This window comes from Dryobates pubescens, chromosome 11, assembly GCF_014839835.1.
Source record: "Dryobates pubescens isolate bDryPub1 chromosome 11, bDryPub1.pri, whole genome shotgun sequence".
NCBI classification, from domain to species: domain Eukaryota; kingdom Metazoa; phylum Chordata; class Aves; order Piciformes; family Picidae; genus Dryobates; species Dryobates pubescens.
Window position 1 is genome coordinate 29,450,612 of NC_071622.1, and position 23,880 is coordinate 29,474,491.

The 23,880-nt window shown below is 41.8% G+C and overlaps 1 protein-coding gene across 1 annotated transcript in view; it reads right to left on the reverse strand.

Moving 5' to 3' along the window:
• Positions 1-23,880, reverse strand: part of PATJ (PATJ crumbs cell polarity complex component) — a 168,041-nt gene that overhangs the window by 14,106 nt on the left and 130,055 nt on the right. The window contains exons 34-39 of the mRNA XM_054165049.1: positions 23,340-23,473; positions 9,582-9,665; positions 7,455-7,648; positions 5,344-5,491; positions 4,139-4,225; positions 1,231-1,348 (exon numbers count right to left, since the gene is read on the reverse strand). Coding sequence (XP_054021024.1) covers positions 1,231-1,348; positions 4,139-4,225; positions 5,344-5,491; positions 7,455-7,648; positions 9,582-9,665; positions 23,340-23,473 — 765 coding nt within the window. The remainder of the gene's footprint in view (positions 1-1,230; positions 1,349-4,138; positions 4,226-5,343; positions 5,492-7,454; positions 7,649-9,581; positions 9,666-23,339; positions 23,474-23,880) is intronic.

Sequence of the window (23,880 nt, forward strand, 5' to 3'; positions counted from 1 at the left end):
CTATATTTATCTGTATTACATATAGATATCATATAATTATAAATGTCTAACATAAACATATATTAGTAAATATTTTAAAAAGTTATTATAAAGGGGACAGAAAAAGGGGAGGGGACAGAAAAAGGGGAGAGGTTCGGAGACATTTCAAAGGAAGAATCTGAACCAAAACTAAATCAGTCCTAGACCTCCTTGTGGCCTTTCAGGACTTAAAGGGGCTGATCAGAAAGCTGGAGGCAGACTTTTTAGCAGGGACTCTTGTGACAGGACAAGGGAGGATGGTTTGAAACTAAAAGAGATTTAGACAGGATAGAAGGAAGAAATGTTTTACCATGAGGATGGTGATACCCTGGCTCATATTGCCCAGAGAGGTGGGAGATAGCCTTTCCCTGGAATGATTCCAGGTCAGGTTGTTTGGGGCTCTGAGCAACCTGTTCTAGTTGCTGATGTTCCTTCTGACAGCAGGGGAGCTGGACTTCAAAATAGAATAGAATAAACCAGGTTTTAAAGGCCCTTCCAACTCAATCCAGCTCTGAGCAGCCAAGGTAGGCCTGATGAGGTGCTGCAAGGTCTGTGGCAGCAGGAAGCCCAGCCCCAGGGATGCTCAATCAAGGAGTGCAGACATGCAGTCTTAGTGCTGCATGGGCCTTCAAAATGGTACAAGGAAGGCTGCCCAAAACATCCCATGACTCCTCCACTGCATGCAAACTGGCAGAAGAAATGTCATCTTTTGCCTGTCGTCAGACAGGAGTAAAGGTGACCAACATCTGAGGTGGGTGAGAGCACACAAACATGGAGTTTCTCCACTCGCTACTGCAGGGTGAGGATTTGGCACTTGCTAAATCTGCAAACTGGACATTGAGACCTTCTTATTACAGAACACCCCTTTATATGCTCAGGAGCAACAAAGATATAAATGAAGTGGTGGCAGCTTTACTCCTTGAGAAATCCATTTCTAAAGTGAGAAGCTTGCTTGTGCTAAGTCTCTGACAAGGACATTAGGGAATAGCAAGGGAGAGGAATTCTGCTCTTTAAATAGAGAAGCCATAGCTCTGTTAGCAGATATAAAATCAGTGTCATCTGTTGGGAAGTGTTTGGGTCTTAAAACATCAGTGTTGTGTCTTCTGGGAGGCTGAGTAGGCAAATCAGATTCAAGTATTAGCTTTGCTTTCAAACCAGCACAAACATAAAGCAAACAACACACAGCTATTCTGACAGCTGCCCACAGAATACCTGAGTTTCTCTGAGACACGTCTGCTGAAGATCTTTTTGTGCTGACAAAATTCTGTAAGGTAGAGAGGACTGGAGCAAGAGCAGGGTGGAAGTGGCTATGGACATTCTGTTGGTTTGCCTGAAGACAAAAATAAACCAAAATCTGTGAGTCATAATCAAATGTTAACCCTGAACCAGTTCCTGCAACATATGGACACAGCTGTGCTGTATGCCAACTCCACTGGAAACACCACATCAACCACACAAATTCAAACTTCATTTCCACAAGCACCTACTTAAATCTATCCTTGAACTGTAGGCAACACCCAGAGCACTGTTCACAGTACTAAGTGCACATCTAACATCTAATTTGTTCAGGTCTGCTCTAGAGGCCTAACAAAGCAGGATTAAACTCCTTTGCTTTTTCCCATTTTGTCTCAGAACATGAGAGGGGGAGATGATGGTTGCTGATAAAGCTTGTGGACATCTTCCTCTACAAGTGTGTATGAAGCACCCAGGACACCTAACAGCTCTTCTCACACAAGGTGGGCTAACACTTACACCCATTTTGTTACACAGCAATAATCTACAAGCTCTGTTATTTTACCTGAACTATCTGATTACAAGGTCCTGAAACTGACTCCAAGCAAGAACCCACTCTTATTTCCAGAGTAACACCCTGGGTGCAGGATGAGATGCCTGTGTAGTACAGCTGACAAAAGGGAAAGCCTCCAAAGATGGCTGCTTGTACACATTACCAATGCTTGGCCATCCATTTCCAGCCCCCTTTTTCCCTATCTCCATATCTGGCTTTATCTTCAGACTCTGCCCCTCAAGGAAACATCATTATAAATTTAGGAAGTGTGTCTGAACAACAGGTTTCACCAAGGGCCAGACCTTTTCAGCTAAGCTGCTTTATACAAAACAAAGATCTGGTCTGTACTCCTCCATCCACAGCAGACCTTTCTGCCTCTAAATGCATTAAGGCGGCGAATCAAAAGCTCTGGCAGCATTTATCTCAACTGACCAGGGTGCAGCTGTCAGTGACAAACAACAGGCAGAGCACAATTTCCACCTCGAGCTGCCAATTCATGGGTCAGTTAACAGAATTTGCAATGTGCGTGAAAGAAATCACTGTCCTGCACCACAAGGCTTCAATTTCTACCATTAAAGGTATGCAATGGACCAAGAAAAAAAGCCAACTGGGGACAAAAGTTCTGGCTGCTCTTGGTCAGAAGCTTCTAAAACATTGCTTGCAGTTGTGCAAATCATTCAGGCTGATTTGCTGCATTATCTGCCAATAGTTTTAAAACTCTTAGAAGTGTTTTGCTGAGAAACATTTCTTCAGTATTTCAAAAACCACCAAGTCAGAAGTAGTGAGATGAAAGCTCTCAAATCACTCTCTGTTAAGAACAGCAATTAAGATTTCTTGCATTAAATGAAATACAGACATTGCCAGGTTCCTGCACAAGTCTCCTTTGCTACAAAGAAAAGGGCATGATGTCTGATTTGATTTTCTACCTAGAATCATGTTAGATACTACAGCATGTTGCTTCCTTTTCAGCCATGATTTTTTACACAATAAAACCAGGTGGATAACTCTTAACCATTGCCTTTTGGTTACAATGCTCTTGCTTAGGGTAGTCGTGGAGGCAATGACCAAACCCCAATGATACTCAAGACTGTTGCCTTTACTTAAAGCAATCAGCATAATTTTCCTCTGCTCATTCATTTCTCCTTGCCTCCCGCATATGGTGCAGATGTTTCTCTAATGATATTTAGTCACTATTTTTAAAGCCAGGCTTAGCCCAGCTGTTCCCACATGGCTAGGGGCTCTTTAGCCCTTCCTCGCACCTCGCCCACCCAAACAGCAGGCTGGATCACTGCTGGCCTTTGCAAAAGTCAAGAAATCACACCGCGTGACTAGGTTTTTGGCACCCTTGTTGGGTTGTTCATGCACAACATCAAGGACAAGCCTCCCCGCTTACTGACCTCCTTAAAAGCATTCCTGCTTTAACTTACACCCCCCTAAGCCTCCTACAGCTCCAGTTCCAAACTCAAGCCTTTCCTTTAGGATTTGTGGTGGCTGATCCCACTGGTGAGTAGCCTCCTCTGCCTGCTCACACATCAGCATGAGAAGGAGGTGCGTGGGCAATGTCTCCCAGGTCCCTGACAGCTGCCCCTGGACAAAGAGGGAAAAAAATACTCCAGAGCAATAGCATGGCTGTGAACTACAGCTTGTCTCTCTCAGGGACACTGGCAACTTACATATAACAGCATAGCAGTCAGTCTTCAGAAGGAAAATCCATTAAGAAAAGTTTTCTAAGTCATCTTGCCTTGTTTTTCTCCCCTTGCAGTACTCAGACTTTAATACTAACAGTATCAGTGTCTGAGCTGATTGAGGGGTGCAGGGAGAGGGGAAAAGCCCTGCACTGATTGAAAAATGAATTGTTGTCCTCGCTTCAGGTAAAAAGCAAGTGAAGCAGGAAATTGCTCTGTGTTTTCTTTGAGAGGAAAGCAGCTCTCATGTGGTTCTGCCACAAGATAGGCGAAGATACAGTTCAGTTTCATTAACTCGTTTTGATTGACAAAACAGCTGCAGAAAAGACATTCAGCATTTTTTGCAGGTCTAAAAAAAATAAATTATTTCTGGGCAGCATTGCTTGAGAAAGATATTACATATTTTTTTGGTATGTGTCAGGAAGACACTCCTTAAACAACAAAAAATATCTGTTAAGTAGCACTTCTACTTAAGCAGCCTTTCAGTGTGACACTTGCTTTGCAGTTCAGGACAGAAAATTGTTGTGATAAAGTATTTTGTTCCACATCCTCAGCAGTAAGTGTCTGTGGAAGGCTGAGCCTTCCTGTGCACTGTCCCCGTGCCCTGCGCTTCCCAGCTCCACTTTCTACAGCTGAATTTGTCACTAACCTGACTGTTTTGGGATGTTTTCCGTGATGACAGCCATGATCCAACTCGCAATCTCCCAAGCTCAAGATGTACAAGGCCTTGGGCACACTTGGAAAAGAAATAGAAATAAAATATACAATATTAAAGTAGATACAGAATATTTCATGCTCTCCTGGAGAGAATTATGTTTATATTCAGCATCGTGGCTCCATGAAGAAAACCACAAGGAATGCTCAAAACATTAACATTTGTATTTAGACAATATGAAAAGTGCCTGTCCTTGGATTAAGGTTTGTTCTGGAGGTTTCTCCTGGTTGCTGAAGCCAGTATGAATTTTCCTACTGGCAAAGTGCAGATGGACAATTACTCAGTAAAAATAAACATAAAGCTCCCAACTCTTAAACAGACATTTGCCACCAAAGCTCATGGGAAACACTTCAGAGGAAAAATGCTGCAGAAAAGGGTGAATTTAACACACATGCATTCAACCCTTGTAGCCCAAATTTCTAATTCTTAAATAGGTAAACTTTTGGCCAGGTACCAACCCCAAATGGAAAAAGCAAGGAAATAATTATCTTTTTCCTTCAAGAATGGAAGAAATCATATGGAGAAACACTAGTGGTGATGGTAGGTGAAAAGCCCTTGCCTCTAGGTGCATAGAAATGGGTCTGCAGCATTGCCTCCACACAGCCTTTCATCCCTGGTCCAGGCTGATGTTGTATGGATGAGCTCACATGAGGCACTCACAGCCAGGTCATCCTCTGCCCTCTCCTCTGAATCAAGCAGCAACATGCAAAAAAGCAACTTCTCCCAGACTGTACCACTTCAGAGCATAAAATCACTGCCGGAAGAAGGAAAGCTTTGCAGAAATGGAATTAAGCTGCCAGGTTAGTGCAGCAGAGCCAAAGGCATTCTATTTCAGTTCTGATTTGTATGCCTCTCATCTTTCCAAATATTTTTCTAACCTCTGAAATACACAGTTGCATTTTCAAATAAATGCTTAAATGCTACAAGGGTCTTTGTTTTCCTACTTCGTATCATCCCACTTCTAAATATCCATGGAGAAGTGATTTTAAGTGAATCTCCCAAAGTTATTTCAAATGAAATTCCTGTGTCAGTAATCAGTTTGAGCTGTCCTACTCATGTGTGAATAGCACTCCAGGATAATTACCTTGCATAGTATCAGTAACTGCAATTCAATACCTTAAAATGCATTATGTACTCACCTTAAGTATAGTGGCAACAGTCTCTTGTGAGGCATTTCTCATATCCTCTCCATTTACAGACAAAATCTGATCTCCTTGAATTAATCTTCCATCTAGGTCTGCAGCTCCTCCTTTAACAATGTCAGAGATAAACACTCCACTTCCATTTCTAACAATGCAAGAAGCATATGGCTAATTACACAATCCAATATTCTGTGGGAGACCAATTTAGATTACTTGCATTTAAGAGACATTAAAAGAAACCTGTGAGCAGAAGAAGGAACTAGTTTTACACCCCACTCAACTGTTTGAGTGTAAAAATTCAGTGAGTTTTAAAAGCAAGGCATATTTTGCTATATTTAATGCTGCCTTCCCCCTTGAACTGTTAGTTCTGACTGTATGATCCATAAAGATTCATAAAAAATACCACTTGAATGAATAAAAGGTTGAGGATGGGTCTAAGATGGAGTTAAACTATCTCCTGATATGCCTGATATGAATTATGCAGCCTCAGAGTTTTTCCTGTGCTCTCCCTAAAGATTCAGCTCAATTTCTTTACTAGAATTCTGGAGGCCCCCAACAGAAGAGCAGGGAGAAGTCTGCCGGAAAGACTGCTGTAAGTTTGCTTATGAGTTATGCAACAGAAACCCCATCTCCATGGCTGTCCACCTGCAGCAGGCAGGCAGCAAAGCTGGTGAGAGCGTCAGGCCATGCAGCCAAGGAGAATGAATTTATTTATCAGCTCCAACCTTCTCCCCTCCCAAGGCTGAAGACACCTCTGTGCTGGTCCCAGCTCCCCAGGCTGGCTGGTGTGAACTGGTTCCAGCTGCAATGTCAAGATTTGGCACCAGGTATCCTTCACCCTGAAGGACACGACACTTCACAACCTGAATGATAGCTGGGTACCATACAATCAGCTTCAGAAATCAGGCTACCTCAAAGGTGTAAATCCCCACAAGAGAAGCACTTAGCAATGGTACAGAAAGTTTTGCAAAGATGGGAGGGCTGGAGACTTGTGATTACCATCTGTAGGGTAATTTACATAAGCTAAATTAATTACCCAGCCCACAATCTGCTCACAACACCTGGGTTAAACATTGGCACTCTTGTGAAAAAAATTGCCACAGAAACTTTACTGACCATAAGCAGTCAGGATAATGACAAGATGATTTGTAATTGAGAAAATAAATTCTTTATGGCAATACAGAAGAGGAACCATATGACTCTTATGCACCAACACTGAACGGGTGCTCACCAGTGTCAGGCCATAAATCTCTTCTTGCAGTGAAAGCTTAGATCTACCAGTGCCCTGCTTCCAATGATCTAATAGCAATGGTTTAGAAATACATCAACAAAAAGTCACATTTTATTAAGCAGCTGCTACCACTGTATCTCATATTCTGTTTCAAGCTCACAGAACTGCTGTCTGCAGTGTGGTACAGTCACTTTGGTATCATTTAGTATTTGAGTCTAACTCAGCTTCTTATCTTCCACTGACACTAGCCCCTCTGAATTTGAGGAGCTACAGCTAACTCACAAATCTGTTTTAATAGAATGATAGAATGGTTTGGGTTATAAAGGACCTTAAAAGCTCACCTAATCCAAAACCCCTTCTGTCAGCAGGGACATCTTCAACTACATGAGGGTGCCCAGAGCTCCATCCAGCCTGACCTGCAATGGTTCCAGGGATAGGGCATCTACCATCTCTCTGAGTAACCTGGGCCAGTGTCTCACCACCCTCATGGTAAAAAAAATAAATTTAAAGGCATATCCTGGTATTTGGAAACAGGAAGGTTTCTGTTCCCATTTTGCAATCAGAAAAGCCTCCAAGCCCCAAGACAAAGCTACACTGAAGCCAGCAGAACAGTGAGATGATCCCAGGACACCTGCTCTGTGCACACCAGGAGCTCTCTGAGGCAACAGCAACCCTTAATACACAAGTATCATTGTTCTGACCAGGAAGCCAGGACCACAGCCCCATGGCATCCTTGAAAATACTTAGATCCAAAATTCTGTTCCTTACAGAGCTTTTCCTTGATTCCACAGTCCATTTAATGGTTACAGTTGTTCATGCAGCAGAAAGCAGAGCATTCCTCATTTGAAGTTCAGCCCAGTCAGCGAGACGCTCTTACCGTTTTCCAGCTATGCTGAGCCCTAGTCCTCGGCCTGTTTTCTTTTGTATGTCTACATAGAAAATCTCCAGGTTTTCTTCGTCTTTGTAATGTGCTTCGTCTCTATAAACAACCAACTGCACCTTCTGGGGAGTCTGTCTCAGGGCGGTGATAGCTTCTTCATGGCTGGCATTGCGCAGATCGATCCCATTCACCTGGAATAATCAGTGTTTTCTTTCCAAATGACATGTATAAATGATCTTTTCATCACACTCTCCCTTTTTGTGACAGGAGAAATTTGTCAAATTGACACGCCTTGGCACTCTAATCTAGTGCTCCCATTTCCAGAGAGTTGAGCTTCTGGATCTCCTACTGAGAGTGAGTTTGGTGCTTTGTGGAGTAAATCACAATAATCAAAACATCTGGCATGTAAGTTTTGTGGGTGTTCTTCCCCGCTTTCTAAATGATAGAACCTCAAACAATGCCTCTTTCTTACAACTAGACAAAGTGGGTCGTGCTCCTTTGAGCTTCCTAGATCTGCTCTTATTGCTCAGATTCCTTCTCCCCCAGCTTCACCAAGCTGAAGCCAGAAAAAGAATCAGAAACATGAGCAAGTGGGAACGGCAGAGGCCAGGAAGGACCTACAAAGTGGTTATTTTGCTTTGTTCCAATAGATGGCACACAAGACCGCTGCTGCAGCACTCGGTTACACTTAGCATAACCTGAAAAGGTTTCAGCATTTCAGCAACACCAGACAGAACAAGAAGTTCTGACTGAAATGCTCAAGTATTAAAAAAACCCCACTGTTGGAACATGAAACTTAATCTCTTCATTTTACCAAGCATGATCCACAGATGCCCTTTGAAGGTGTCTGCCAATTTCCTCTTGATAAAATCATATTTAATTTCTTAATAAGAAAAATAATAAAATCAATGCTTAAATACTTCTGGGAAGCCTTTTAAAGCAGTAGCATGAACTGCTATCAAACAACAGAACAATGTTAATCCACTTACATAGTAAGTTTTAAGATAATGGTAATATTTCTCAGTATTTCTAGATATGCAAAGTTATAATAATTCTTGATTTTACATTATGATAACTAAGCCTAATCTATAGTAATTATCATCTTTTGTACTAGTTCTGCACACATTTATTTACATACTGCGTCGGCCTCCTTTCCTCAACACCGACTTTATCATCATAATCTGAAAGTAATTCAGAGTTGTCTTTTTGATTCATTAGTAGGGCTTTTAAAAGCTGAAATAATAACAATATTGTGGCACACAAACATTAGCACTTTCCTGTTTGGCCAGAGAAGAATTAATTAACCTTCCCCCTTTTTACCCCGTAATTATTGTGCTCTGGTAATACACAGTTATTTATAAAATGAAAACAACATTCAGTCTTAAACGCTAAAAAGAAAATACAGTATTTTCAGTGAAAGAGCTGTAAAGACAACTCCCCAAGTACCCCTTGCTATTTTTCTAACCCTACACACCAAAGCCTTAATGGCCATGCTGGGAATTTGTCCTGATCTGACAGCGAGACGCTGCAAGCAGCTGCGCTGAACCCCTGCCTGACGCAAGTTCCATTTGCAGACCAACACTTCTCTCTTAACCCTTTCCCTCCTCCAGTTCCAGGCTTCTTTGTGGGAAGAACACTGCACTTATGACAGAAATAAGTCTGTGTGTTGTCTGGTTTTATGAGCCACGGCCTGAAGCTCCCCCAGCAATGCTCTACGTGGGTGCTGAGTTTTGCAGCAGGGATGCTGCTGGTGAGGCTGTGGCCACCCTTACCCTCTTGCCCTATGTTCTCCCAGCTCGGTGCTCCCTTTCAAGCAGCACAGAGATACTGGAGCAGGCTTCAAATGAAAGATTAAACAGATGAATAATACTGAGCTATTGGACATGACAGCTGAACTATGTAATTTGAGAACTGCCTTGCTCAATTAAATTTAATATATTCTCAATTTGTACCTTCCGTTTATATGAATATAGAAGGAAATATGAATTTGCCAGGATGTTCTTGGTGACAGAAAAGAAGCTTTGGGTACAGATGCTACTCAATGAGCTCTCTTTCCCTGGGCTGCACTAAAGCATACACAACAAAGGTACAACCAAGAATATACATAGAGAGAGACTCATTTACCTCCAGAATTTGATCCCCGGCCCAAAGCCTGCCATCTCGGGCTGCTGCCCCTTCTTCATACACTTCATGGATCACTATGGCATCCTGTGGGAAGAAGAGGGTGGTGTGAATCCGCCCTTCTAATACCCCCCAAACAAGCAGCCATGACCTGCCCCACACAACTCACTGCCCTACAGCAAAAAGGCACAGCACTCCATGGCAGGAGGAGCAAGGCTGTAATAGCTTTAGGTATTACTTGAATATTTTGGGATAAGAAATTAACTGCCATGACCAAAATACAGATAGCCAGTAGAACAGTAAAGAGGATTTTGTTCACCACTTCAGGGTAGCCTTGTCTAAAGCTTCTTAGGCTTCCATCACTTTTTTACACTGGCATTAGCAGGACGTGAACTCCGTGTGAACCACTGTGTTAATATCATCTACTTTTTTATGATATTATTTAAAACCAGATTCTTTGGAGCTATGAATATTTTTAGGGACTTGGCACAGAACTCAGCTTTAAGCAAGAGCTGAATGCCTTGTGGTAAATAGCGCTGGTTAAATCTGTAAGAAATGAAATCCAGAAGAAAGGAACAATGGCAAATGTTAGTTTATTACTGAGGTTGGAAAATGTAGGCAGTGGCAGATGTAGCTTCAGGGAAGGTTTCAGTGATTTAATCTTATTGCCAGCAATAGATGTCCCCAAAGAAAAAGCATTACAAAGAACATACTGTTCTCTTGCTGGTGCTTTCCCTTTGCATTGTTCTGGTTTGTTGGTTTTATTTCCCCCTGAAACAAATAGGTGAACATCCTGCTACACCTCTTCAGCTGCAGTCCTGACAGCTATCAGGATGGGACAGTGAACTGTGATTTCTCCAGCGTAACCAAGCAAACACTAGCCTCCAGCAGAACTGGCTTTGCTGCAAACTCTACAGCGGCTCGGGATAAGAAGGGGGTGATTTTCAATTAGACAGGTAGGTCTTGGATGACTCATTCTCAGGCTAACAGGCCCTTCAAAACCACTATGGTTGTGAAGTTCCCTCACCAGCCTGAAGCAGAAGTCAAAGAGGAGCCTTTGCGCAGCGTTTGCAACAAAAGGCAGTGAGGTTAGCAGCGTGCAAGCCCTGCTGTGCACCACCTTCCTGGAGCAGGAGCAGGAAATAGCTGCTGGGGTAGAACAAAGTACCTTGGTGTTTTGAAAACACCGTTAGATACTACATCTCTCATCACTGAGTTAACCCCCCTCCATGTTGCCACAATCCTTTCCCAGCACACATGGTGCATGTTGAACAGAGAGAAAACTCAAATGCCCTTAAGCTAGCGCCTCTGATCAAGACAACATTGAGAGCATTATTCTTTTTCATTCCCACTACACCTTATTTAATGATGTGGACTTGTATCTACAGCTGCCCTGCTGCTGCTGGAGCACAGCATCACTGTCACAGGCTCCCCTCTTTGATACACAGTCACCAGTCAGCAAGAAAAAGCCTGGAGGATTCTAATCACAAATGGATTACAGCTGATAAAAGTGTCCCAGATGTGGGAGAAGATTTCAATCTACATAAATGAAGGCAAAATACTATAAGCTGTGTAACAAGGTAATTAAGAAAATCAAAAGAACAGTTTGATTAAGAAAAAAATTATATATATATATATATACACACACATATATGTATACACACACGCAGACACACTACTGACAACTGCAGGGTTTTCTGAAATAGCTGAAGCAGCTATTAAGCAGTGGAACAGAGTAACACATGCACATCCATCTCAGCAGCATTGCCAAAATCCTCTGCTACATGTCTTAGATCTTTGCTCAGTTGTGGGGTTTTGGTTGTTGTGGGTTTTCGGTTGTTTGGTTTGGGGTTTTTAGGTTACCTTTGTTTTGGAAATGATCATATAACTCTAAGTCAACAGAAGAGACTTTTGCCTGGGTGAAAGCCAGGAGGGTGACAGTGATGTATATTTTTTCACCTGAGGCTGATCATGGGTAACTGAAAAAAATAGCTGAGTCTGTGGTTTAGAATCTCCACAGCACACTTCACTTCTAGTTTTTTAAATGTTTTTACAAAGTAAGGCACTTAAAAATGGCTTAATGAGATAGCATAAAATATTGACCAGCTTGTTAAGGTAGCATCATTCAACTAGGACACACCAGGGCCATGGATGAAGATGAGGTTTAGTAGAAAAATGGCAACGTGACCACGTAACAGCAGGCTGGGCACACATCCAAGATGGTCAAAGCAAGCACTTTCATACTGTGATTAATCTGGTATTTCCTAACCTCTGAGCAAGGAACCTTCAATCACATTTCTTTGAGTTTGTTTTCCATTTGTGGTCACAGTAAAGATGGTCATCAAACTGGAGTCACCAGCTGTTGCCAACACTGCATTATGAAATGTAAAACTGCACATACCTAAAGCTCAGATTCAGGAACCACCAAACACTATCAGACTGAACAATCTGCATCATCTATTTGAAAAGGCAACAATTCAGCACTACCCTGCGGTTCCTGCATGCATTAGAAGCCAGACCTAGAACTAAAAATACATATGGCATGAAGAGGTACATTCCTGTTCAGTCTGTGCCTTCCCTGCAGAAGGAAACTTCTCACTGATCTGCCAAAGCACTGTTTTGCTTAACTAGACGATTTTTTCAAAGCAGTATAATTGAATCAGCCTTATCAAATCAATTAAAACCAGAATGAAGCAATGTGTCCCTGATTTTTAAATAGTCCATAAGCATAAATATGAGAGTCTCACCTTTCTTGGCCTATAAACTATGACAAACAGGCATCTTTAACACTTCTGGGATCAGCTCAAAGTACATTTATCCCAGAAGTTATCTTTTTCCATTGGATCTAGCTGGATCTGGATAAGACTCTGATAGTTTTGATCATCCGTGACAAATCACTAAACCCAAACTACTGATGTTACTGAACATTTTTAAGTCCATGAACATCTTAAAGCAGTTTAAGCAGTAATGAGATGTAATGTCACACTCCATCTAAGCAAGCCCTAAACTGGATGGACTCACATTGAGTTGCTGGAGCATGTCCAGAGAAGGGCAGCAAAGCTAGTGAAGGATCTGCACAACAAGTCTTGTGAGGTGTGGCTCAGGGAACTAGGGATGTTTAGTTTGGAGAAGGCTGAGGGAAGACCTCATTGCTCTCTACAATTTCCTTAAATTAATTTCCTCTTATTCTATCACTAGTTACATGGGAGAGGAGACCAGCACTGACCTCACTTCAATCTTCTTTCAGGTGGACATGAAAAATGTGGATATAGCACTTCAAGACATGGTTTAATGGCCATGATGGCCCTAGGTTGACAGTTGGACTTGATGATCTTAGAGTCTTTTCCAACTGAAACAACTCCATGGTTCTATGACATGGTCTGGATTTAAGCTGTAACATCCTTCTCAGTGCCTCAGGAAAAGAACAGAATCTATCCTGACTAAAACAATACAAAATGTTTATTTAAAGGATGAGTTTTGGTAGCTGAACATCTTCAGTTCCTGCTCACCAGCTTCATATCTAGTCGGGTGCTTGATATCTCTAGAACTCAAGGCCTAAATAGCTCAAAATCAATTGATGAATCAAGAGGAAGGAAGGGAGAGTGTCATCAGTGTTCAACTAGAGGCTGTGAATTCCTGGTGATTCTAGATGCATTTTCACTCCCATCCCTCCAGGTACCAGTTTCATATAGATTATATAGCACTCCATGATATAGCTTGGCAGACTCACAAAAACTGTTCCCGTAGATGGGGGAAATAAAAATGCTCTCCTATCAAGAACGTGGTTGTTTAAAGAAACAGCTGCTGAAAGCACATACTTCACAAGGTTTACAAATCCATTCAACAAACTGGAGCTTTAATCTTTGTATATTTTGACAAAGAACAGCCTGGGACCATTATACAAATGGGGGACTAATGCAAAGTTAGAACATTTCTTGTATGGGAAGGAAGGATGAGGAATACAAGCCAGGGCATATAAGCAGCATTTTCCTATGCTAAACAAAGTCCACATTCACAGGTGTAACCTTAAAGTATCCAACTGTGACAACACTGAAAGACAAAAGAGGGGGGAATGTCTGCTATAGCTGAGGTTGTCATCCTGGGCTGAATGTGCTTATACTAAAAGGTCTGCAGTCCAGTCCAGTGATATTATTAGAGAACCATAGAATCATTAAGGTTGGAAAAGGCCTCTAAGATCACAAAATCCAATTGTCAACCCAACACCACCATGACCACTAAACCATGTGCCAAAGTGCCACGTCCATATGTTTTTTGAACACCTCCAGGCATGGTGATTCCACCACCTCCCTGGGCAGCCTGAAAACTCTTTCAAGAAAGAAACTCTTCCTAATATCCTACCTAATCCTCCCCCTGGTGCTACTTGAGCCCCTTTCCTCTTGTCTTATCATGCGTTACTTGAGAGAACAACATCCACCTCACTACAATCTCCTTTCAGTGAGTTGTGGAGAACAAGATCTCCCCTCAGGCTCCTCTTCTCCAGACTAAACAATCCCAGCTCCCTCAGCTGCTCCTCAGAAGAACCTTCACCAGCTGTGTTATCTATACTGTATGGTTAAAAATAATCATCTGCAAGCCAAGTTCCCAAACATAGCAAGAGCAGGCCTGATTTGTGTATAACGTGCACCAAATCTGTTCTCAAGTGGTAATACTTATTGAGCCTGCCAAGAGGTACACAAGACAGTATGCTGTAAGATTCAGACTTGAGCTGTGGGACAGTTACAGCCCCACCAGCAGGATAACACTGTGATAGCACAGTCTTCTTCACCAAAGGGAAGTCACATGAGTGACAACTCTTACACTGACTGACAAAGTGAGGTTTTGGTTGTGGAAGAAAAGGTAGACAAGAAATCATGGAACCTTAACTGACACCTTGAAGAACAATGCTGGTGAGGACTACTGAGCAGTAAGGGCAAGATAACCTCATAGAAATTAGCACCAATCCAAAAATCCACTTACGGAAAGCACAACTTGTAAAATGTGCACTTGCACTGCCTTCCATCTGAGGGAGCGGAGCAACCCTGAACTCTTGGGAAATCAGATCTCAACTCCCCCTCAAGCCATGGATTTTTTTTCTGCTTGAGTTATAACGACTTCAGAGAGCTGGTAGGGAAATAATATCACACTCACCCATCAGCAGAGAGCACAAATAGAAATGCAAGTGTTCACTAAGAGTGTCAGTTTAATCTTTGTATCTTGATAATTAAGAACTGCCATGGCAAAGACCCCAGGCAATGACCAAATAGCACTGTTTTGACTGACCCTTTGCGAGAAAGGTGGTAAACTCAGCTTCCTATTCAGGAAAATCACTGGCCAAGTGAACCTTAAAGCCTGCAGGACCATAAACAGTGGTGAGAAAGTCTCACAAGCTGTCTGGCTTCAGGCTTGGACTTCTCACATGCTTTGTGCAAGTTTATAGCTTCTGAGCCAGTCTTTCAGTGTTTCTTTTCTTCTATGCAGCTGTTCTTCAGAAGGACAAGCAGCAGCTTGCAACACAGGTGCCCTTCACCATTGAAAACCAGCCTCCAGACTGTTACTTGTAAATGCTGGGAGTGGAGAGAGTAAAAGGACAGAAGACATGAAGGAGGCTCAAACATTAAATACTGTGGATAGATTGATGAAGTTCTACCATGACAAAAGGTGGATCACTATGCAAGAGCATTCAAAAGAACTGGAGTAGAGAAACCCACACACACAGAGCGCTGGCTGGATTTGACAAGAGAATGGTCTGAATTTTGGTTAAAGAGGCTTCTTGAATAGTGCAGGATCCTTAACTACTGCAGATCAGTCACAACAAGCCATTTCTTTATCTGAGCTAATATTAGCTCTGATTTGAGTTTATCTTTGCTGTGTTATGAGATCCAGTCTTTATTTTAATAGGATCAAAGGTAGTCACAGAAGTAAGGTGAACCACTACATGATGAGGACTGAATAATCACCAGCACAGAGTGACACCGGGTAAGAGGGTAAAATATTCAGAAATGAGTTGTTTTGAAAACCCCAGACCATTTTTTCTAAGATATGCATTTTAAGGTTGCAGTCTTTAGACAAAAGAATCCTTCAGACAGCCCTGAGAGTAGAAACCAGACCCACAGCTGTGCCCTCTGGCTACAAGGCTATCTACCACCAGCCATTTGTCCCAGACCATGGGAGCATTATATGTGGAAAAGCTCCTGTTTCCCAGACACTGAGCACACACAGACAATGATGAAAGCCCAGGTCAATGCAGGGACACCAGATTTTTGGGAATCTATGTGGCTGGACAGTGCTAGAAAGCAGGCAGGGCAAACTGTTGGAAAGGCTGAGTGAACTGTGTCTCTTTAGCTTGGGGAAGAGAAGACTGAGGGGTGACCTCATTCATGTTTATAAAGATATAAAGGGTGAGTGTTGGGAGAACAGTGCCAGGCTCTGCTCAGTGATGTCCAATGATAGGACAACAGTGCAATGGGTGCAAGCTGGAGCAGAGAAGGTTCCATGTGAACACAAGGAAGTACTTTTTCACTGTGAGGGTGACAGAGCCCTGGAACAGGCTAGCCAGAGAAGTTGTGGAGTCTCCTTCTCTGGAAACATTCAGAAACAACACGGAAGTGTTCCTGTGTGAACTACTTTAGGTGGTCCTGCTCTGGCAGAGGGGTTGGTCTGGATCACCTTTCAAGGTCCCTTCCAGCCCCTAACACTCTGTGATTCTGTAGTTAGGTGAAGGAATCTCACCACTGCCCATAATTATGTACTTGGGGTAAGAAATTAAACTTTCTGCATGGATTAGAACACTTTCCTGAGGAAGCACAAACGTAAGGTACATATAAAACAACACTCAGGAAAAGACGTTTTCTGTCTTGGTTGACAAGTCATGTTTTTGTAAGCTAATATTACATAGTTTCAACAAATTTGCTACATAGCTGCAAATGTTATACTAAATTAGCATTCAGCACCAGTTCTAGGTCCCTCACTACAGGAAGGATATTGAGGTGCTGGAACCTGTCCAGAGAAGGGCAATGAGGCTGGTGAAGGGCCTGGAGCACATGGCCTAAGAGGAGCATCTGGAGAAGAGGAGGCCGAGGAGAAACCTCATCACTCTCTACAACTACCGGAAAGGAGGCTGAAGTGAGGAGGGGGCAGCCTCTTCTCCTTGGTGTCAAGTGACAGGACCAGAGCAAATGGTTACAAGCTGCATCAGGGGAGATTTAGGAAATATTTCTTCTCTGAAAGGGTTATTAAACATTGGCATAGTCTGCCCAGGATAGTGGTGGAATCACCATCCCTTGAGGTGTTCAAGCAGGGACATGGTTTAGTGTTGACCCTTTGGTGGTGGGTCGAAGGTTGGACGAGATGATCTTTGAGGTTACTTCCAACCGGATGTATTCTGTGTTTCTGCGATTAAAGATAATCAAGCTCCGAGGAGTTTTGCTGACTGCAGGATTACAGATTTATCTCTTTCCCAGGGCAAGTACGGTATCATTAGTCATTTCCTTTTCAACTTTTATAATATTTTGTCCAGAGTAATAAAATTGTCATTTCATTTTTATAGACTGGTTCACAGATGAAGTAGAAATCAGCTAGCTGCCCAGTGCATTTTGCTGAATAATCAGCCCCATAGAAGAATCTCCCAGTAGTTCAAATAAATCCAGCTGCTGGTTACTTGTAGGCAGAGGAAGTTTCAGCACTTGTATTATGATCTATGATCTTCCATTTGCAGATCCAAATGGAATCAAGAGATAACAGTTCAGCAACAAAAGCTGTAGGTCAACCCCAAGCAAATCCCTCCACTTCATAAAGGGGTTTATCTAATGCATGGTGCTGCACATCCCTCCTTCTCACACTCCCAATATTTTGCAACTGCCAGCATTCACAAACTATTAGCAGGCACCCAAAAGCCTAAGCCAAACACTACTGTTATAAACCAGGCTCTCTAACGTACAAATGTATTAGAGTGTTAATGTAAAAATGCTTTACATTGCACGATGCTGGAAAACTTCTCTACCCAAGGTCACAACAAAAGGCCTGTTTCCCATTTAAGAACAAGCCCTTGCAAGAGATGGCGTTCCCTTGCCAGCTTTCATAAAAAAAAGATTAATCCACAACATCAATATGAATATAATTTTTCATACTAAAATACAGATTTATTTTAAGGAAGTGGATAATATTTGTATTACATTTTATAGGCCCCTATAGTTACATCTGGTCCTTATTTATTTAAATTTTATTCAGCTTGCATAATATTTTTGCTTACAGTTATATTCTCTAAGATCAGAAAAGCTAAAACCTGAAAATTCAATGGCACTATTCATTAACATTCCTTCGGCCTGTAGTCATAGACATTTGCAAGCTCTCCTTTGATTCTGAAATAATAAAACTAAGGTAATAAGATGTTTAGTGTAAAAATATATGACTTAAGTCCAAATGATAGAAAGAGCTATGTTCCTGTGAATCACATGCCAAAGCAAACCAAAGTTTTTCACAAAGTATACATGCCCATTTTAGAGGGAATAATAAAACACAGAGCTACATATTAAAATGTTAACTCTCTCACTCTCATTATTTTATCAAATAAAAAAAGGGATGACAATTTTCAGTGTACAGCATAGAGCACAGGTTAGAAAGAATGCAGGAGATCCTGAATGTGTGGGGACAGGAAGCAAACAGCCAGTAGTTTCTACCAGCAGCAAGCAAGATCCTCCTGAAGTCCATTCTGACATGGCCTATTGCTTTCGTATATCGTTAGCTTAAATTTCATAGTTGATTTACAGTCCTGGAAGACACCGACTCCATCAAGCAAGGCAGTACTACGCAAACTAGACGTACAATCAGCTAAACCCTTGCCAAAGATCCATCAAAGGCATGGTTTGCAAAACTTACTACTCCAATTCCCACTTGGGATAAGTGATGTACAAAGCAGTTTGGTTCTTTTCATGCTGTTCTAAGCTAATGTCCTTCTGGAATGATGATGAATTCACCAACTTCACTTTAACATTATCCAAGCAAGAGTCAAAGCAATTCCTCACAATTTCAAGCTAACTGCTTTTACCACTCTGTCATTAAATTGCCTTATGTTTTATGGATGTGGGTGATGGTTAGGAAGTGATTGCACATTTTTCTCTCCAAACCACAAACTTTTCCTCTACAATACCAAAGCCACAATTAAAATCTTTGGACTTCTATTATGGCTTTTCATTCTATTGTTCCACTCACTGTGTGATAAACTTAACAGTACCTATAACCAATATAATGCTGACACTCTCCTGAGGCCAGTATCTTCCTTTTCATTTGTAGTTACAAAGTAAGCAGATTCCACTAGAATCCTTTCAGTCTTACCTGAACTTCATGACCGTCCAGGAAGTTGCTTAGACCTTTACTGTCTACAACTGATGAAGTTATTTTTGTCTGAATCTGAATATAACTGAGGTGAGGAGAAGGGAAGAAAGCTCAGCCAGGGGAGAAGTTTTTTGTTTAGTGACATGGAAGTTGCATTAGTCTTCATGTTTAGGTAGGTTCCCATTGCTGACTGCAGTATGGCACAAAACAGAGATATCAGCTTTGGCTTTGGTATTACTAACAGCCTGCTCTTGGCAGCGTGGAGATCCTAGAAGGGTAATTAGCCCTCACAGCTCCAGGGGCAAACATCGGGGCTTGAACAGCTGCAATTTAAAGTCAGTTTTCTTGATTATTCCCTTGCCCTTCCTTAACAGATGGGGTTTATGCAAGGTATGACTCACCTGGACTGACAGAATGCATCTAAATATTCTTCTGTCAAACTGCATCCCCACCACCATGAAGCTCCCCCTGCTCCTCCTCTGCCAGCCAGAAAACCTTCTGGGCTAACTGAGGTGATTAAAAAAGCTTTTTCCCCCCCTGTGACTCCAGCTTAACCAGCACTCACACCAACTAGTGTTAGCTGAGCACAGGCATATTCTGTTACATTTTGGAGCGCTGCTAAAGTGTTCCAGTTCCCAAGCTTCATGGATCACTTTATTTTACAGACAGAGTAACCTGAAAGTTTGTTCATGGCCTCAAAAATGCTTTTTATTAAGGTCAGCTGAAAGCAAAAGTAAAAAATAAATAAATTTGCCAAATTCAAAGTAGATAACCCAGTATAAAAATTCTGCAGAAGAGGTCTGCTGCTGTTTTGAATAAAGACACAATAAAATATGTTTCTCTCCTTCCTTTCTATGTAAGGTTCAGATGATTACCATCTCCAGGCTACTTCATCTCCAAAGAGCCTCATGGTTCCTGCTCCTGCAATCCTTTTGCTTTTATATGGCAGGTGTCTCTTCAGTACTTAACCGTGGTTTCAAACCCTCCCAAGGTTTGCTAACTCTGCCTGGGGGGAAATGTCCCTGTACCAGCCTCCACCAGTCTTGAAACTGCTGAATCCCTTCTGGCATGTCTGAGCATCTTAATCACCCGGGCAGCAAATACCAAGTCAATAACTATGAGTAATCAACTCAACCATTGCCAAATTATTCAGCTGGAAGCAAACCAGAGCTCTCACCTACTAAGAAAATGTTTGTGTCTCAGAATGATGCTTTCTCCACATACTGTCAAGAATAAAATCCCTGTCAATTGACAAACCTGATTTATAGAAAATGGCTCATTCCAGATTGCTAACCGGACAAGGCAACACAGGGTTTGGGTGATTTAACCTTACATGCCCCTCTGGAGGAGTACCAGGACACTTCCTTTCAAAAGACACCTTGATGCTCTGTTCTCAGATCATTTAATATGAAACTTTCTAGCAACACAGTTCTGGAGGAAACAACCCATTACTTTAAACTAAAACTGAAACGGCCCTTGCGCAAGGGGAACTTTAAGATGGATATTAAGATGGATATTAGAAAAAACTTCATTACTGAAAGAGTGGTCAGGCACTGGAACAGGCTGCCCAAGGAGGTGGTGGAGTCACCATCCCTGGAAGTGTTCAAAAAACATGCGGACATGGCACTTCAGGACATGTTTTAGTGGCCACGGCGGTGCTGGGTTGACAGTTGGACTTGATCTTAGACGTTTTTTCCAACCTTAATGATTCTATGACTCTATAAATTACTTGCTTTGAAACAATTTATGCAGAATGCAAAGAACCAAAAGCAGTATAACTGAGGAATATTTCCTAAATTTATGGTTAACAACTGGACTATCTGGTGCTGCCAGTCCTGTATCCTACAGGGTCCGTTAAGCATCCCAGACCCACAAGGTCCCAGCTGGTGCATCCTTGAGCCACTTGTCCATGTCAGCAATGGCCTGCTCCTGTGAACTGAAAAAGCCTGAAAGCTGAACTCCATGTCTAAGAGCCACAGCTTGTCCATGCTCAGAGTTAGCAGCCCAAGCAGCAGTATCCTGCCCAGCAGGTTGGGTTTGTGGTGCCTGCAGCTCTTGAAGCTGCACTGCAGGCACTGCCCAAACAGGTCTGCAGCATTCATGAAGCCTGAGCATCCTGCAGCTGGAGTGGTTCAGGCATCCCAGGAGCACTGCCAGCTGCTGAGTGACAATGACACCCCTGTCAGGTTTATGGCTGCCATTAGTGGTGGTGGAGCTGACAAGAATTTATATACAATTTTGCAACTGGGAGGACAAGAGGGCAGGATGGTGTCCTGGGGAGCAGAGTCAAAGCCTCAAACCTCATTTTGCGATGTTTCTGAAAACACTTTGGTTGGTTTTGTTTTTTTTTTCCCATTTAAATTCCCCCTCTGAGGTTATTTTTACAAGTTTGATTGGCCTACAACCAAGAAAAAAAAATCTCTTCTCACAAATATAGAGGACTGTACTTCAGCCAGCTCCATTCTGCAGTTTAATTGCTTTAAAGTAGAGGCCATGTGTTGTGTTCTCTCAGGGGTACGTGGGAAGGGGAAATGAAAGACAGTGAGGGGAAAAAAAATGAAAAAAAATCAACCAAATAAAATTAAATAGGATTGCTTGAGGGCTACAGCAGTTGGAAGATAAACAACATGAAGACAACTCTCAAGGACAATCCTTTCTTCCCCATGTCATTAATACAAGCACTTCTTTCCATCTGATGTTCTCCTGCTTCCCTGAGCACACAGCCACAGTCCTGACTTAAAATACAGGAAAGACTTTGAAAGTTTAATGGGATGGTCATCTTCTCAACTATTTAACTTCCCAACCTCCTGAATCAATTCACCTCCATATTCACAGGCTGTATTTTCCAAGCCTCTACTTGTTGGTTTCTGATGAGATTCCTAAGATTATGACTTAAAAGTTGCATTCAATATTTCATCCTGAAACAGTGTGTCCCATTAGTGGGCTGTCAGAGTTATTACTCCAAAAGCTGGGACTGTACATCAAGTGTTTAAGAAAGATCCAAAACACTCTGAAGTGAGCTTTCTCATCACTTACTGAAACCCTAGGAGGAGCCTTTAATGAGTAAACAAATGAAAGTATACTTAACCAAAGCCATTTACTCAGTTTAAGGAATAAAATCCTTTGCATTTTCTTCATCTGCTCTGTAAAGCAGACATTTATAATTTTCATTTATTTATATTAAAATCTCATGAAAGACATGTACCAGATTGTGTCTGACAGGCTGCCATGCATTATTTCCAAAATCCAGTTAAATGAAAAAGCAGAGAGATGACTAATGTTGAAATTCTTACTTGAATTTACTCAACAACGAAGATCTTGACAAAAAAGTTTGGGTACAACATGGCACATGGCTAGGCAGAGTGAAAACTATAAAGGAGGATTTGAGCCTTCAGCATAACTCAGATCTCTCTCCATGTCAAACAGAACAATTCATCCAAACCCTAATGGGAGATTTGGATAAATGGGACCAAAAGCTGAACCTTTTCCAGTTCCAGGTTTAATATTGCAAAATGAAACCTTCTTTTATTGTTTCAACTTCCCTGTTTGTTGGTTTGTTTTTTTTTTCCTCCTTAGTTTTTGATGGTTTGGAAAAGGATTTAGTGTAATACTTCAACTGTTTGTAGCTGCTGATGCTCTCAGAACTTCACTGCTTAATGATACACCACCATATTTTTGGGAACAATTACATGTAACAGGGCAGCTCTATTGTCTTAAGCAGGGGATTCAGGAGACCCCAGTAAAGACACCTCTGCAGTAGACTTGTTTACTGAAAGAACGGAATTTGACATTTAAAACACCCAGTCTGACATTCTGTTGTACTGTGACACAGCACCTCTTACATGGAAAGTGGAGTGGAAACAGAGACAGAGAAGGGTTTAGCATAATTTAACTTGATGACTTCACACTTGGACTCATACATTTTAATGTAGTTGAAGACATTTAAAAAAAAACAAACAAAAAACCAAACAGCATAACCAAGAGCAAGATTAAGCAAAAAGACACAAAACAACAAAAGATCACCTTTGGTTTACCTCTGTTCAGCAACAGCTTTTGCATTTATGCTCTCCAGACAGAGGTCTTAACCTTGCTGAAGTAGCTCTACCTCTGTGACATTCATTTCTAGTCCAACCATTCTGGTAACTTACCTGCTTGAAACTCTCAAGTCACAGTGGTTAAGAAAGAAAACATATCTGCCAAAAATGCATGACTGAAACACAAACCTTTCAATTTAAACATGAACAGAAAACAACTGATCTGCAAAAGGCAAAATTATCAATCTGGTATTGGAGATTGTAGTTGCTGGTTTATCCTCCCTGTACTGAACAATTTATTAGAGCAATTACAGATTAATGGCATCAGTAACTTCTATGTTTTCTATGTCTTCTATTCCTTCAAGAGACAGTAAATATTAGTTTAACAGAAACTCACCAGTGGAGTGTCTTTCCCCCCGACGATGCTGAGTCCTAGGCCTGATCGACCCTTAGATATCTCTATAGTCATCTCCTGCCCTGAAACTATAGGACACGTTGCTGGATCCACAGACAATGGAGATGGAAGGATGTCTGAGAATATGGAAAGGCAGAGAAAGAAGTCACACTAATTGATCAGAAAATGAAAACCATCAAAAGAATTGTATGAGAGCAACTAATGAAGCTCTTGTATTTTGCTCTCCACCTTTACCAATCTAAAATGAGCAAAAAGACTGCTCTGATTTACTTCTGAAGTCTCTAAATGAGAATGACTCTGGAGCTCTGGGAGTAAATCTTCAGAGTAAATGCCTGGAAGGACAACCAATGCAAGGTGCAGTCCATTCAGGACAGATAAGGCCATGTTTCAAGGGTTAGCACCAGACTTGGTAGCGTCAGATAATGGTTGGATTCTGGTCTTATAGGTCTTTTCCAACCAAAATGATTCTATGTTCCAGCAGCATGGGATGGACAGGATGTCCCAGATTGCCTTTCCTTCTGTT